Here is a 16,964-nt window from a genome sequence, read left to right on the forward strand (position 1 = left end):
TGCGAAGGGCAATCAATGTCTGCCTCAAGTTGTAAATGCCAAGTTGGTATTAAGCCATACACAATCCTAGAACCTTGAACAGCCATTTTTCAAATAAAATGTAAAAAGAGTAGGAGGTAACTCATGCTTCACTCATTAAGAGTGAGGAGCTGCTCTCCAGCCCGTGACTCCCAGCTGTCCCATTCCTGTAAGGAATGGGTCTAGCTGATGCGTCCGAGTGCTCTCAGGGCCCTGTGGTCTCTGCTGCACCCTCCCCCAGCGATGACACACAAACCCTTCTTGTTCTCTAAGTGGCATTCTGTGCCATCCTCAGCCGATCAGCCTCCCGACCTTGTTTACCAACAGCCCTTTACATGGCTCCAAACCCTTCCCCCTCAAAAACACGTCCCCTACCTAAACACAAATAAAACCCCACAGTGACGCCAAATTCACAATTTCTATTAAGAATGCAGAGCAGTCTAGTTTTGTGCCCTCACTCTCCCCACCACTACCCCCCAAAAAGATCATCCAGCTACTTAGAAGTCACTCCGTCAAATGATGTTAATAAAATGTTTAGGTAAATAGAATAATTTTCTGCTTAAGATTTTTTTTTTTAACAGAAAATGGGTTTAAATACTTCTGTCAATCCAGACGGCAAGTTTTGTTTCCAGTCAACCCAGATGAAACTAGAAGAAGAGATGGCATGGTTCAAAGGATTTCACCAAATCCACTGGCAATGCCAGCCAGGAGCACCGTGGCTGGAGACTGGATATGCATGGACAGCATATGCCACGGGGACTGCAAAAAGAGTCAGAATTTTAACTGCAATTTGTGGAGTATTCTTCCCCAAGCAAAATTATTTCTTAAAAATCAGAATTTATAATGCACTTCTGTTCCAAGTTAATGACTTTAAAACCATGCAACAATCAAAACCACTCGCCCTTCCTGAGAGGAATCCACGTGACCCGGCCCCTGTCACACCAGGGCTGAGGCCACAAGCAGACTGCAACCCAGGGCTTCTAACTCAGCAAGACTGCCTCATCTTTTCCATTTACTAGGAAAGTCATACAGACACAGAGGAGGAAGTACGTCAAATATGTAATGGCAATACTTGGGGCTGAAAAGCCACTTCAATCGCTTATAAAAATACAATCTGTTTGGCAACTTACACCTACTATGTTTAATGGTTGACATGTTCCTGAATGGACAGCTCAGATATCTCAGGCTCCTGCCAGAATGAAACTGAAGACACTAGAAACCCCAGCACATGCTACAACACTGGCAAAAGCTATGTCATAGGATCCAATTTTAAGTGCCAGGATTTCTAACCATGTCAAAGGTGATTTAATAGCAAACATTTACAAGAGCAAGAGAACAAATTCTCAGTCAAACGCCTGTCAAACATACACACCAAATTTTAGCTACAACTTAAGCAACCTAAGGAAATATTATCAAGTTCTTTGATCTGCATGAAATTTTCTGGTGATGTGAATAAATTCTTTATTTTCTTATTTAAATTATAAATATCAAGCTACAAGTCTCATCCCTATCTCCATTATAAAAAAATTTTTAAAGCATCTGCTATAGACACCTGAGCACCTCCATAAAAAACGCACAGAACAGTTAGCCCAAAGGAAGAACAGGTAAAAGTCAACGAGGCAACGCACCACATTTAAACTTGGGTAATACTAGGTAGGACATCTGAGAATGGAAAACGGGCTTCGCTCACAGTGTAAAACAAGGCCCACTACCCTCGGTAAGAACGTATACATTCTTAAAGGGATTCTTAACAGCTAAGACAGGGTGCTACTTACTTCCTCATTAAATAGTTTGCTAGTTTCTTTTTTGATTGGGTCTATAAGCTGGACTTGGCCTGCGGAAAAGCCCACTAGGAGAGAGACACTTTCTGCTGTGGCTGTTAGGTGGTTGAAGTCATGACAAGTAGGCTGTGTTCCTTTGTATATCCTTTTATCTATTGGTTTACTCAAGTCAGCAGCCTGGAGGAGAAAGAGAAAAATACACACGGTAAACAGCACATTGAGATGAGAAATCTAAGTTACACTATTTTATACTCCATTATGATGTTCAATCTTAAAAATAAAAAGTATTAAAATATTTTTGCGGTTTTTAGAATTTTATAAAAGCACTTTCACATACCTCAGCCAATCTGATATTGTTTGACTACCCATAATATGTTTATAACTGTTACTCTCGTAACTTATTCTTCTTCAAGTATATTTAACAAAGACTCCTGGACTTCAGGAGGAAAAATCCTTGAGATACCAAATTCAGTATTTGCGAAATGCATTCCGAGCGCTTTCTAACAAAGTTAACTTTAACCACATAAAAGCTCGGCTTTCAAATACAGCTACAGCACCTAAATGCTCATCGGTGAGTTCACCTGCAGCCCAGTCATTCTCAAAGCGTGGTCCCCAGACCAGCGGTAGCAGCAGCAGCATCACCTGGAAACTCAAGAGATGCAAATTCTCAAGGCCCACACCACACCAAATGAATCAAACTACAGGGGGCAGGCAGGGTGGACCCAGCAAACTGTAGTTAAAACAGTCTTCCAGGTGATTCTGACACCTACCCAGGCTGAGAACCACTACTATGGCCAGCTGTACACAGGCAGTGACTCCTGTACTGGGTCACATTCTCTCTTCTGCATCAGCTTCCAAGTAACTCTCACTCGTCGAGCCTGTACCCCAAGTCTGGTACATGCATCATCTTTAATCCTTACAATGATCCTTCAAAATAGATAGTATTTCCCCCATTTTACAGATGAGAAAACAAGTTTAGGGAAGTTAAATAACTCAGCCGAGGTCACCATACCTACCTAGTAAGTGGAAGGACTGCATTTGGAACACAGGTCGGTTTTACCATAAAGGGGATGGGGAGGAAACACACCACACACACTCCAAATTCTGACTCCTGACTTGGGCTAAATGTGATTTTTCAAAGTGCCTCACCCCTTTTAAAGCAGGATCTTCTCTTCATGAGAAACCTTCTGTGCAATCCAAAATGCTGGGCTGTTATTGTTGAAATAAAGGAAACCCAACCCCTCCCACTGTCATTTGAAAATCACAGGTGGAGACAACTGAACACATCCTTTAAAACACCCACTTTGGCCCTGCGTGCAGTTCCTGGGTTCACAGCTCTGGTTCTCTACGGACCATCCCCAGGGTTAGGTTCTGAAGATTTTTTTCTTCCAAAGAGACCTGTGACACTGCACTGAGAATTCTAGATTTTTCAGATAACAAATACTGTGTAAAAAAAGAGGACCTCAAGGGCTTCCCTGGTGGCGCAGTGGTTGAGAGTCCACCTGCCGATGCAGGGGACACGGGTTCGTGCCCCGGTCAGGGAAGGTACCACATGCCGTGGAGCGGCTGGGCCCGTGAGCCACGGCCGCTGAGCCTGCGCGTCCGGAGCCTGTGCTCCGCAACGGGAGAGGCCACAACAGTGAGAGGCCCGCGTACCGCAAAAAAAAAAGAGGACCTCAAAATGACAGGCTCAAAATCTGAGCATTTGGCAGTCTGGACCTGAGTGGCACAAGTGACCCTGGGAGCCCTGGCAAAGGAATGAAGATTCATGCCATGTGGACACTCTCCCTGCCTCACCTCAGTTAAAATGGGGATGAGAATCCGTTCTACCAACCTCATGGTACTGTCTGGAGGATGAAATAAGAGAACATATACACGAAAGAGCCTTGAAAAGTGTAATATATAGTATGATGCAAAACAAAAGGAAGTCCTGACTTTGGAGCAAGGAGAAAAGGGACAGTGGGCAAGGAAGTGGGTGCTCAGCAGAAGTCGGATGCCAGAGACAGGAGCCCCTTCACTGCTGACAGTCTGCCTGGAGGGAAGCAGCTCCTGGGCTGGGCCCTAAGGGCAGGGAAAGAGAAGTCTAGGCTAAGGGAACAACACAGCAAACGATCTCAGTGCAAGGAAACAGCAGCAAAAGTAAAAATGCTCAAAATATAAGATAGAGTCAAAAATCAAATTTGAAATATGAACAACTAAATCATTATATGATCTCTATATCGGCGTATGTTAACTCGAGACTTTTTCTTTTTAGTTTGCTTAAGCAACTACCCCGTGGACTTCCCTGGTGGTGCAGTGGTTAAGAATCCACCTGCCAATGCAGGGGACACGGGTTCGAACCCTGGTCCAGGAAGATCCCACATGTGGCGCCACAACTATTGAGCCTGCGCTCTAGAGCCCGTGAGCCACAACTACTGAGCCTGTGTGCCACAAATACTGAAGCCCATGCACCTAGAGCCTGTGCTCCACAACAAGAGAAGCCACCGCTATGAGAAGCCCGCGCACTGCAACCAAGAGTAGCCCCCGCTCACCGCAACTAGAGAAAGACCACGCGCAGCAACAAAGACCCAATGCAGCCAAAAATAATAATAATAAATTTATATTAAAAAAAGAAACTACCCTGTGAAAGAATATACATAAAATTATGCACCAAAATATAAAAATCAATTCAAAGGCAAACCAAACATTAATAGAGAGAACAAATATAACTTAAACGAGCAAAAGAAATACAATGATTCTCAGAACAACAGAGAAAGTTTAAAGCACCAATTTTTCCAAGTATTGCTACTAGTTTTAAACTTATGGATCCCTTACAATAACAATGTTAGCCTCAGTTCTTGGTATATTTCTCTCACATTCCTGCCCCCTAATATGGAACTTTACTGAAAAGACGTCATTTGTCACAGATGTCATTGGATCACACAGGAACACACATCTAAAGTATTTTAAATGCCAACTGAAAGACAATTTTTACTCTTGAATCATGTATCTATTCCAAAAACGTCCTGTTACTAATTTGCTTAACAAAGTTTCTCCCTAGATCATTGCTCTCAAGGTGTACCAGACCATGAACAGTCTGCTAGCCTGCAGTCAAAATTAAGTACACACACACACACACACGCACACACACACACGCGCGCACACACGCACACGCGCGCGCACACACACGCACACACGTGCGCACACACACGCACACACACACTAAGTACACAGATTGAGAACACACATTGAGAAACTTTTACGGCAATGTGACAGAGTGATTTTATACCTGTTGAATCCAATAATAAAAAATTCAAGTTTGCATTCTCCATGTCTTTTTCAGGTTTTCTAGTAATCCTTCTTTTATTTTACAAAAGTATCAGCCCAGATAGACTGGAAATTTTAAGAATTGGTCTTTCAGTACTGGTGGGAGAAACACTGTCCTAGAAGGCATAAAAGTAGACCTAGGCCCAAGGAACACAAAAATATCTCTTACTTAAGGTCACTGCTTCCCCCACAAACCCCCAATGGCCCTGATGGCACTACAAGAGCAGAACGTTAGCCAAGCAACATGCCACTTACACCCGGCAAGACCTACTGTGAGCCCTGTAGTGACTGCGAGGGGTGTATCCACAGGAAGTTATTCTTCCGAGAAGCCTGGGGACTCCCCCAGCGGTGCCTGGGCTTTTTGGAGCCCGACCCCAGGTGCAGGGAAAGGTGGGTCCACCAGTGCCTGCCTTCATTTCTAACAGCACCGTCACCTCCAGCTCATCTCGTCCTCTTTCCTCTTACAGCCAATCACCGAGTCCTGTCTCTTTTTCCATTGCTGTGCCGCTGTCTTCTTTCCTCTTCCTCCTCCTCCTATTTTCCTAGGAGGTGGGGTGGGGGTGTGCCACTGGGAATCCTGAACCCACCCCCCTTTCAGTAGCTGTAACAACGACCTGAGCCAGCCACTCCTTCCCCGTGGGGTCGTCAGCCCCCTGACAGATGGCTTCCCAGGTCAAGGCAGTCTGGTAGGAGGAGAAAGAGCCCAGACTTTGGAACCAGGCAGGCCTGGGTTCAAACCTCGCCTTCCCTCTTGGTAGCTAGGTGGCCTTGGCCAAGGTGCTTGTCACCTCTCCCAGAGCCGCAGAGAACAAAGTCCCCTAGCTCCACTGCAGGGTCACGGAAAGGCCCGCAGGTAATGGATATAAAGCACAGAGCACGCATCAGCACTCTAACGGGAGCTACCATTATTAATTTATCCCTGTCACATCCTACCTGGGGGCAAATGTCTCAGTGGCTTCCTAATTTCCATCACATCAGAATAGGACAACTCCCAAGCAGTCCTGCCCTTCGTGGCTGGGCCCCATCCGTCTCCCCAACAGCAACAGCAACAGCAACTTCTGTCCGCTGAACACTTTCTATGCACCAGGACGTTCACACTTACCATCTCGTTTAATCTCACAGTCCGCCCCTCAGAGTCGGCACTAATACCATCCATGTTTTACGGCTGAGGAACCTGGGAAGGAGTTAAGGGGTCGAGGGCCATGTCCCACCACTCCACCTTGTTCTACCGTCCCACCCGTCCTCGCCCCCAACCAGGTGTGTTGAGTCTGGTGCAGGCAGACGTCCTCTCTTCCTGGCTTCATTAAGTCGCCCCCTGGGTTGGGAGAGTCTCCTCTGCCCCTGTTCCCAGGAGTATTACCCATCAGTTCAAGTCCCGCCACCTCCAGCAAGCATTTTCCCAACTACCGTTTCCTGAGCTGGCCCCTTTATCACAATTCTCAAGTACTTAGTTCGTTGCACAAAATTTAGTATTTAATCACTTACGTGATCACAGTATTGTTTTATGTCTGTTATCATCAATTAGAATTACGACTAAAACTACAACAGAAACTTCCTTAAAAAGCAGAACGTCTTTATTAGGCAGTTACTATTGTTATTCCACAAAACTACTTCTGTTTCTCAGCTTTCTGGTAAATCCTGCATAGACAGGCTACAGATACTTTGGTATTTTTTTAGTGCTTTTGCATCCTAATTATTGCCAATTATCTAAATTCTTAAATGTGAATTTATAGCAGAACCAATTTATTTAAAAGTCTTACCAATTTTAAGAATTGACAAGAATTTTAAGAACTGGTAAGAATATCTGGTTATTCAGCCCCAACAGAGTATCCAGTTTGTCACAAATGCTCAATATCTGTTTAACAAATGAAACTGCGATTGTTCCAAACTTTTCAATTTTTCAATTAAATTTCATCATTATGCTCATTAGTTTCTGCATAAGGAGTTATGATTACAATTAATTTGTCAGTGTCTCATTCTCAACAGAAAAAATTTAAATGATGGCTTAAAAATTCCTACTACAGAAACAGAGCTGGTTAACCAAAATCCTGTCAATAAGTACAAACTTTAAAAAGTCATGTTTCTTTTTTCCTTGGACTTTTGATCCTTAAAATCCCTGGAATTCTCTTCATGACAATACTGTCAAGACATGAAGTCAGCTCGGTGGGTTTAGCATGGAATTAACGAACATTTATCACAAAGGTCTGCAAAAGAAACCAAGCTGCTGCAGCCCACACCTTCACCCCAGATCCCTGCCCGGCCCCAGGGAATGCTGGGGAGCCGACAGGAACATGGAGGAGGGACTGAACCAGCAGGGAATGGGCTCCCACAGGCGCCCTGTCACAGTCATTCCAGGAGCTCAGAGAAGGCACACGGTGGGCCCGGGCCGAGCCCTTGTCATGGGAACCTGCTTCTTGATACTCTTGAGTGCCCAGAAGCATTTGATGTGATGTGGAAAATAATCTCAGAAAGACCTCTTCTGAAAAATGTATGCCAGATGATGGTATGTGGGAAGCATGTAGGTACTAAAGGGGGGCTTTATTTTCCCTAAATGTCACATTCTCCCTCCCCTTTAGAGAATCACCTCAGAGAGAACCGTCTCACAGAACTTGCCAGAAGAGACTCCTTTTACTGGTCTAGCTAAAAGCTGCCCAATGTCCACCCAGACCAGAAGCTCACCCCGTCTACACCAGAAATCACTCTCTTCCCTCCGCAGCCCCTCTCCCGAGCTTTAAGCCTGTCGCCTTGGCTGGGTCCCCCGCCTGGCGCCCCCCATGCCAGCTCAGAGCCCTGCCAGCAGCCTGTCCTCCTCCAGGCCCCCTCCTGGCCTAGGGGCAGATTACGGGTTTAGCACCAGGCTCCTTCCACCCATTTCTACACACCTGCCGCTCTTCCCCCACACTTGCCAGATTAATCCTCATAGAGACTCAGGTCACTCTCCCACTCCAAGTCTCCTCGGCTCTGCCGGCCGTACCGACGGCTAAACTGCTTAGTTGGCATCCACAGGCCTTCCTCTTACAGGCCTCACCATCCCCTGCCCCTTCACACACACTACCCGCAAGGGCAGCACGTGTTCACACGCTGCCTGCGCCCTTTGCACCTTCCTGCCTTTCCTTACATTTCCCCCCTCACTTATAATACTCCCTTCCCCCTCCCCCCTCCATCACACAAATGCTGCTCACTGCAGCGCCAGTGTCATTTCCTCCTGATCTCACCCCGGGAGGCAGGCTTTCACTGGGCCTCCACTGAGTGCCTATCCCCATGTGCCACATTTATTAGCGGTAATATGTGAACTGTACTCCATATATTGTGAAAGGCCTTTCAGAAACAACAAAAAAGTCAGGAGGCTGCTCAGTCACTGACTGCCTGAATGGATTAGCCCAAAACAGCAGGAGCAGCTCCAGTGGCATCAAAGGTCTCCATTATGCCATTTGAAAATCAAAAGAGAACTGCTGTAGTGCTTTCTATTACCGTTCCTTTTGACCACAGCTCAGACAACCAAAACAGGAGCCAGAAGTGGACAGGGGATTACTTCCCAGTGCCCCAGAAGATCACCGAGTTGGAAAGAGGAGGAACACCTGGAGTCCTATCTCAAGACCTGGGATCCAAACCAAACCACATTATAAAGACTGTTCCACAGTTTTTCCTGGGGGAGACTTTTAACCTAGTCAGGCTTGGGGTTTCTAATGCCTGCGAGGGATTTGTCCACAGCCTGGGGCTGGACCACACCTAGCTGGTCATCCTGGGGAAACGCCTCCCGGTCACAAGAGTGAATGAAATGAGACTCAGACCACTCTGAGCTGTTATATTTGCTTTGTGAACAAAGATCAATGTACTATTTAATACAAATATTCTTCAGCACAGTGGAAAATAACCTGCGGCTGTCATGACCAAATTACCAAACACTGATTTTCAAACATCTTCACTGCCCAGGTGAGCAGTTTAAAACTCAGGTAAGAGTCAGTTGTAAGGCACTGCACAGATGCTGATTCCACAGTCCAAGCCACCTGCCCTTGAAGTAGACACAAAACCAGGCTAATCTTGTGAAATAGCCCCATAACGCATCTTTCTCAGAGTTTCTTCAGTTCAATAGTTACATTCAAGATCTCTGCATAATTGGCATTAATGGTATTTAGAGTCTAACACATTAAAAAAAGAGATATCAGGGGTATTAGGAAGTCAGGTTTGGGATAACTTATCCCAGTAGGAAAAAAAAAGGTCACTCAACTGTACCATTCCAGCGTTTCAAAAAGGCCAGAAGCATGTCTGTCTTACTCGCCACTCTACCTCCAATGCCTACTAAAGCTCCCGACACACAGAAGACGTTGTTAAGTATCTGCCGTAGAAATGGAACAATTCCGAAAACAGGAAAGAAAAGTAAAGTGATGGGAACTAGAAGAAACTCAGAGCCAGACATATATATAAAAGCAAATATATAATCCTTCTGCTGACCAAAAGCCTAACTAACAACTAATGCCTTCTTGGGCGCCCATCTATGAAAGCAAACAACCTCCCTTAGCGAATACCGGAAAGTCACTTGACGGTTTCCAGAGCACCCTCAACAGGGCGCACCCTCAAGCATCAATTCTTCTGACCATCATTATGAACCTGTGCACAGAAGAACTATGGCCACTCCCATTTTATAAACAGAGAAACAGAATCAGCTGTCAAGCAGCAGCAAGTGGTGGAGATGAGGCCTCTACATTCCAGCCCCTGTGCTCCTCCTCCTGCATCATGGTGCTATGACAGGAAGTTGACGAGATAACACCAGGTAGCACCTAGTCTACAATTCTGTTACTGTGTGACCCCAGGCCCCTATGCTCGCTGGGGTGGCGATCGGATACCCCAGCCTTGCTCAGTGTGGCCCAGACCCCCCTTCTCAACGCATTTGCCTTGCAGGGCCGTTCTCTTAAAATGGAGATAATCCCAAGCATAATACCCGACACGTAAAGGGCACTCTAGAAAAGTTAGTGAAAACTCACATTTCTCCTTTTGAATACGTAAGGACTTGCTGCTTACCAGAGAGGCTTTGAAAATCCTCATCATTCGTTAATACTTTCAAAGAAATCTAAATAAGGAAAAACAGGGATATTTCTTTCTGCCCTAAATTTCCTGGAGAAAAACAGCAGAAGCCAAGTTGAGAGCATGTTTTCCTTCCAATATAATTTTCCAAAACAAGACAGTACCTTTCCTTCCTTAGTCTCTATTCCTCCTTCATTGTCAGACATACTAGCACACGCCCACACTTGCACTGGCACACCAGACCCACTCCCTTTACTGAAAACAACTGTCAGTCGTCTGCCAGCAGTCTTCTGCCAGTCCTGACCCCCGAATGAGCACCCAGCGCTCACATTCCAGAGCTCCTCTCCTGTGCACGACAGCAGCAGCGAGGCCAGGAGAAGTGGGGCAGGGAACTCCATGCAAGGAGAGAGAAGGGACGAACAATGCCATCCACCATCAGAATACAGGCAAATAACAAGACGTAAAATGCGAGGGGCGCCACCTTTAGGTCATTCCAAAATGGGAAGAGATGCACAGTCACAAAATGCATAAAATGTGTTCATTCACAGCTACGATCTGTGGAACTGCGTACTGTTCACCAAAGAAATACTTCCCACAGGAGCCAGAGAAGGCTCCTCCTTTGGAACTCTGTTTGGGGCGGGGTGGGAGCAGCCACCCAGAGGAAGCAGGGCTGAGATTATGTGAAGCGTCTTCTTCTCCCCTGGCCCAGCACTGTCAGTCAAGTGTCTGCTGAAATAATAAACTTCTGTTGTTATCACATGCCATTTTTTCCCAAGGCAGTCTGTCACTTAAAAACTGTTAGCTATGTAAACTCTACTCCTCTTCCCCCAGAGTGATTTTTCAAAAATGAACTTGATAAGCTACTAAACTGCAACATCTTCGCCATCTCTTCGTTTTCTTATGTTGCACTCCACATTCAGGTTAAGGCTCTTATCACAATGCGAAACGCTACAAATGGTTGTCCTGGTGCTTCATTTAGGCTAATGAAATACTGATTTCTTCATTAAAGAAAAACTATGAATAAAAATTAGATAAAATCAATTTGCACACATTCTAACACCAGATCTCACCCCATTAAAATGCTGACATATTCAAATGACCTATTTTTATTAAACCCTTCTGTTAAATATGCATAGACATATGCATTCCTATTCCCAAGGGAATACCAACATCTCAAGTGGAAGAAAAGGCAAGAGGCTTTCGTTTCTGCAAAAGATACTCATTTCAAATTCTTAGAAAATAGGTATTTTTAAAGTTTCCCCTAAAAGGGGTGGGGGTGGGGAGAAATTCTGTGACCTTCTAAAAGTGCTGTGACAACACTGGTAAAGACCACTCCAAGACAGTGAGTAGTTCCTGTATGCTGCTTAGCTGCTATCCCACTGCCTTCCTGGCATTTATATGCCCATGAGCTTCGTATGTTTGGCACGGCACACAGATGATTTTTCAATTTTCTCAATCAAGGTGCTGAGCAACACAAGCAGCGCTCTGCAGAGGAGATCCCGTTCGAAGGGGGAAATGCCCTAAATCTCCAATTGTGTAGAGGCCCTGCAATTTTCTGACACTCATTTCCTTACCCTACATTGAAACTGAGGCCCAGGGAGGGGTGGTGATCTGCCCAAGGTTGCACAGACCTTAGAACTGTGCTTTCAGTCACATCAAGTTGCTACCTTTTCAATCACCCAACTTCAAGTGGAACAGTGAACTACTGAATCTGTAATATATGAAATTTCAAAACATGGCACTGATGTGTACCAGTAATTTTACACCAAATGACAGTACTTTGGAACCAGTACATTGCTGGGTTTTCAAATAGGAAGCAAGAGAGCCAGAGAGCACATCAAACTTATCTTACAATGAAAGGAGACCAGCCACTAAAATCGACGGCCAAAACACTGGATTTGGTCTCTGTAATTCAAATAGTTATTTTCTGATCCAGCCAGGCCTCAGGTGAAGAAAGCAGACTCAATTCAATGACAGTTACAGAGAGCTGACCGATTTCTAAATACTACTATGCAGAAAAGCTTTGCTCTTTCCTTCATCTAAAGTTTTACAGTATCACTGGAACTACTGTTCACTTGGCACTTCTGCTGTTTGTCATGTCTTATCTCCCCAGCTAAATTTTGGGGGGACATAACTGTCTTATAGGCTACCTCAATGACAGCCACTCAGACATTTCTGATGTTTCTTCCCCTACCAGATTAAAAACGCCTTTTGAGGCACCTGAAATGTACCATGCACTGGCACAGCACTAGTAATGCGATAGCAGCCAGTTAAGACTAGCACACACGGATGTGGAGGGGCAGGCCTCACCTAACTGTGACGGGAGTGTGAACTGGCCAGCCTTCATGCAGAGCAACTCGCCAGCACGGAGCAAAAGCCTCCTTTCCTTTAAACACAAATTCAACGCCTAGGAATCTGTCCTTAGAAAATATTTTCCAAGTGTGTAATCTATCTGTAATAGCCCAGAGCTGGCCCAACACAAATGCCCATCCACAGTAGGCTAGGTGAATAGCAGGCTGTACATGGAATACTACCCGTGGAAGACACGCACTGAGAAAAAACATGGACAAACCTCAAAAAATAATCTGGAGTGAAAGCAGCCAGATATAAAAGAAGCATAGCATATACTAAGTAATTGTACTTACATAAAGTTCAAAAATAAGGAAAACTCATGTGATGCTGGAAGTGAGGACGGTGGCTACCCCTTCAGGAGTGTGGGAAGGGGTCACAGGGAGGCTCCAGGTGGCTAGGAATGCTGTTTCTTAACCTGGGGTTGGTTCTACTTTGTGAAAAACTAATAGAACTTTACATTTATACACATTTCTGTTTGGATGCTATCCTTAAGTTAAAAAATAATTTTGGGTTTCCCTGGTGGCGCAGTGGTTGAGAGTCCGCCTGCCGATGCAGGGGACACGAGTTCATGTCCCGGTCCGGGAGGATCCCACATGCCGCGGAGCGGCTGGGCCCGTGAGCCATGGCCGCTGAGCCTGCGCGTCCGGAGCCTGTGCTCCGCAACGGGAGAAGCCACAACAGTGAGAGGCCCACGTACCACAAAAAATAAATAAATAAATAAATAATTTTAATGATCAAACACACATACAAAGACAGTCAACTCAGCTTTGTTTCTAACAAAACATTATTAACATCTTATGTGTTTGAAAAATGAAATGGGTAAATATATCATGCAGCCATTTAAAATGAAGACATTTACTTACCAGCAAAGAAGGATGTTATATGGTATAGCATTAAGTGAAAAATGCAACAATAAAAAAATAGGATTCAAAAGATTAAAAGAGTTATAAAGAAATCTTAAAACTGTACTCACACTGTAATCATACTGTTAGCAATAAGAGTACATTGTTACTCTTTTATTTTGGCTGTGCCGTGCGGCATGCAGGATCTCAGCTCCCTGCCCAGGGATCGAACCCGTGCCCGCTGCGCTGGGAGCATAGAGTCTTAACCACTGCACCATCAGGGAAGTCCCAGTATATTGCCATTCTCAATGTCTTGTAGAATAAAACAAAAAATCAATTATATGAATGTCATTAGGAATTCAGATTTTCCACATAAGATGTATTAAATGTATAGAAGCAATGAGCAAATGACAAGAGGAGACCCTAGTGCCCAGACTGTGTCACGAATGCTATTTTTCAAAGTCATCAAGGCTCCCATATACTTGATACCAGGTATGGGGCAGGAAGTGCACAAGATGAATCTGGAACATCTTTCTGTACCGCTGAGCAAGAAAGCTATCAAAGACTACTGAAGTTGTGTCCAAAAGATTCAGGGGCTGGACTTCCCTGGTGGTGCAGTGGTTAAGACTCTGCGCTTCTACTGCAGGGGGCGCTAGTTCGATCCCTGGTCGGGGAAGATCCCACATGCCGCACAGTGTGGCCAAAAAAAAAGACTCAGGGGGCAAAGCAGAGGGACTATCATTGGTCAATGATGGGACAATTTACACATAAAAACAATACTACAGAATTATCATGGAATAAAGTAAGAATCTGAGTTCACACTAATATCAATAAATGGGGAGAAAAAAAAGCTTTCCCCTACAGTAGACTAACACCTAATAAATGTAGAAGGAAAAAATAATGGAGTTTGAAAATCACCATTTTATAACCATCACAGTAATACAGTAATAACCAATTCAGCCAAAAATCATCAATGGATGCTAAAACTAGCGGATAAAGGTCTGAGGAGAAAAACGGTATTTATGTAGTCCCAAAGTATCCCTTCACAAATTACATACCAATTACAAAGAGAAAAGTGGAACTTGACCATGGATTAATTTAGCAAACACAACCTTAGTCAAGGTTCACATCACCACTGTGACCAGAACAAAGCAGCGTCCTGTGTCTCCTGACCTGCTGCTCCAAGAAAGACACAACAGTGGTTCTGTGGTGCCCCCCCAACTGTAGACTATGAATCTAATCACAAAAATAGCAGACAAATCTAAACTGAGAGATTCTACAAAATAACTGGTCTGAACTCTTCAAGACATCAAGGTCGTGAAAACAAAGAAGAAACTGCTGAACACTGAATGAGACTAAAGAGCCTGCAACTACCTGTAGTCTGTGAACCTGGACTGGCTCCCAAACCAGGGGAAAATGGTTCTTAAAGGACAGCATGGAGGTAACTAGTGAAATTTTAATGTGAACTGCAGATCAGATCAGTTATATTTAGATTCTGATAAATGTACAGTACTGGGGTTATGTAAGAGAAAATCTTGTTCTTGGGAAATAGAAACTGAGGTTTATATGAATAAATGGACATGATGTCTACAAATTACTCTCAAATGATTTGTATTATATATGTACATACATACACATGGAGGGAAGGGAGGAGGAATGGAGGAGAAGAGGGGGAGGGAAAACACAAATGATAAAACAAATAGGCAAATTTTAAATAATTAGTCCATCTGAGGGTTCTTTGTACTATGATTGTCATTTTCTGTAAGTGAAATTACAACCAACTAATTTTTTATTAAAAAGAGATTTAAGAGGCATGGACACTAACTGCAATGTGTGGTCCTTGCTTGGAAACAAATTTAAACAAACCAATTACAAAATTAATTTGAATAAACTGATTATGAAACAACACTTATTTGTGGCAGTGGTTACATGAATCTACACGTGGGATAACACCGCATGGAATATACACAGACACACACACACACACACACACACACGATCCTAGTGAAAGCCAAATGCGCTCTGCAGACTTCACAATGTCAATTTCCTGGTTTTGATATTACACTATAGTTATGCAAACTATTACCTTCTGGGGGAAACTAGGTGACGGGTACATGGGACCTCCTTGCACATTTTTTGCCAGTTCCCATGAATCTTTATTTCAAATTAAAAAATAAATAAAATAATTAAAAGATCCTTATGTATCAAGAAACCAACTGTAAAAAATATTTATGAATCTGTCAAAGAACAGACTTTGATCGAATGTAAATTTTTTACATGTGAAAATATGGTTTTATTTCTCCAGTCTATGAATTGTAGAAAAAGTACAGAAGAAAACAGATGATGTTTGGGGTTTGCTTTAAAATAATGCAGTAAGGGTGAGATAATAGATGAAATGAGACTAGCCATATGTCGACAACTGGTGAAGCCGGGAGACATTCTCTCTACTTCTGTGTAAGTAAATTTTCCGTAATTAAAAAAGTTTCATTCCGTTTGAGATGTATATGTTTGCAAAGAGAATAATTTGAAAAGATATTCAGTAAAGTATTAAAAGTGGTTACTAAAGGGGAGGGTAGTACTTAGATGACCATTTTTTGCCTATCTTAATTTCTAACTTTTCCTCAATAATTATATATTACTTGTGTAATTTTTTAAATAGAAAAAGAAGAAAACACAGGCCAAAAAACCAACTGAAACTATTTGAAAATTATTCTGGTAGTTTAAAAGCATGTCATGGCCTAGCAGAGAGTCACAGGAAAATACATGCCTTGTGAACAAACAGTAAAATTCACCATAAAATGAAGCCTACGGTTACACGAAGTAAATGTATGAGCAGGGATGATATATCGCCAAGAGGTGATGATATATTTTGAACTGGCCAAATCATAAGTTTCACACCAATTACGACTGCTGGTGTCTGTTAATAATATTTCTGTGGCACCAGTGATGTCACTCAATGAGATGAGACAGGACAGGAAAATTCTTTAAAGAAGCCAACCATTCAGGGGACAGATAAGGAGGCGGTGGCTGGTTCTATTGTTTCACTCTTCAAATAGTACTACAGTGTGAGAAGCATTCACTGTGTGCTCCTAATTTGCTACAGTGGCAAATACAGATAACTTTTCCCAGAGTCCTGTTTGGGAAATTCAATCTGTTCCAAGTTTACTTCCCAATTTTGCCTCCAATGTAGGTCTAAGATTGAATCCCCATCTTTCTCACAAGAATTGAGCTGCAAATTTATCATCAATCCCATGATTTTCTAGAGATTCTAGGCCCTAAATTATCCTCAATCCAGAAGAAATAGCTAAAAGGGTTACACAGTAGAATTTCTCCTTTGGTATTCGGCAATATTTTAACATTTAAAATCTGGAGGCCTGAAATAAAAATATTAGGCTCAAGAGGGACAGTATTGTATTTGTACTCTCCATGGGGACAGTACTGCATTTTAAATGTAGGTTAGCAGGCCAACCAGCTGAATAAGCAGTTTCAAACTGAAGCCTGAAATCAACCATAATCCGAAAGGTAGCACTTGGTGACAATCGCACATCTGCTTCACTCTAAGCACTTATCATTCATCATCTCACATAATAAAACATACATAATTTAAAACTTGCAACTACTAGCTTAAAAAGTTAAATATGAA

At 43.5% G+C, this 16,964-nt stretch overlaps 1 protein-coding gene across 10 annotated transcripts in view; it reads right to left on the reverse strand.

Annotated features, from left to right (window-relative positions):
- WDR20 (WD repeat domain 20) overlaps positions 1 to 16,964 on the reverse strand; it is a 63,653-nt gene that overhangs the window by 21,599 nt on the left and 25,090 nt on the right. For 8 of the 10 annotated variants that reach the window (XR_013827344.1, XM_079915001.1, XM_079915002.1 and 5 more), the window contains exon 2: positions 1,794 to 1,976. The exons of the other annotated variants lie outside the window; for them this stretch is intronic. Coding sequence is in view for 5 of the 8 variants with exons in the window: in XM_079915001.1 (XP_079771127.1) it covers positions 1,794 to 1,976 (183 nt within the window). In the remaining 3 variants the exon portion in view is untranslated. The remainder of the gene's footprint in view (positions 1 to 1,793; positions 1,977 to 16,964) is intronic. 10 annotated transcript variants of the gene reach the window in all.

This window comes from Stenella coeruleoalba (genome assembly GCF_951394435.1).
Source record: "Stenella coeruleoalba genome assembly, chromosome: 2".
Classification (NCBI taxonomy): domain Eukaryota; kingdom Metazoa; phylum Chordata; class Mammalia; order Artiodactyla; family Delphinidae; genus Stenella; species Stenella coeruleoalba.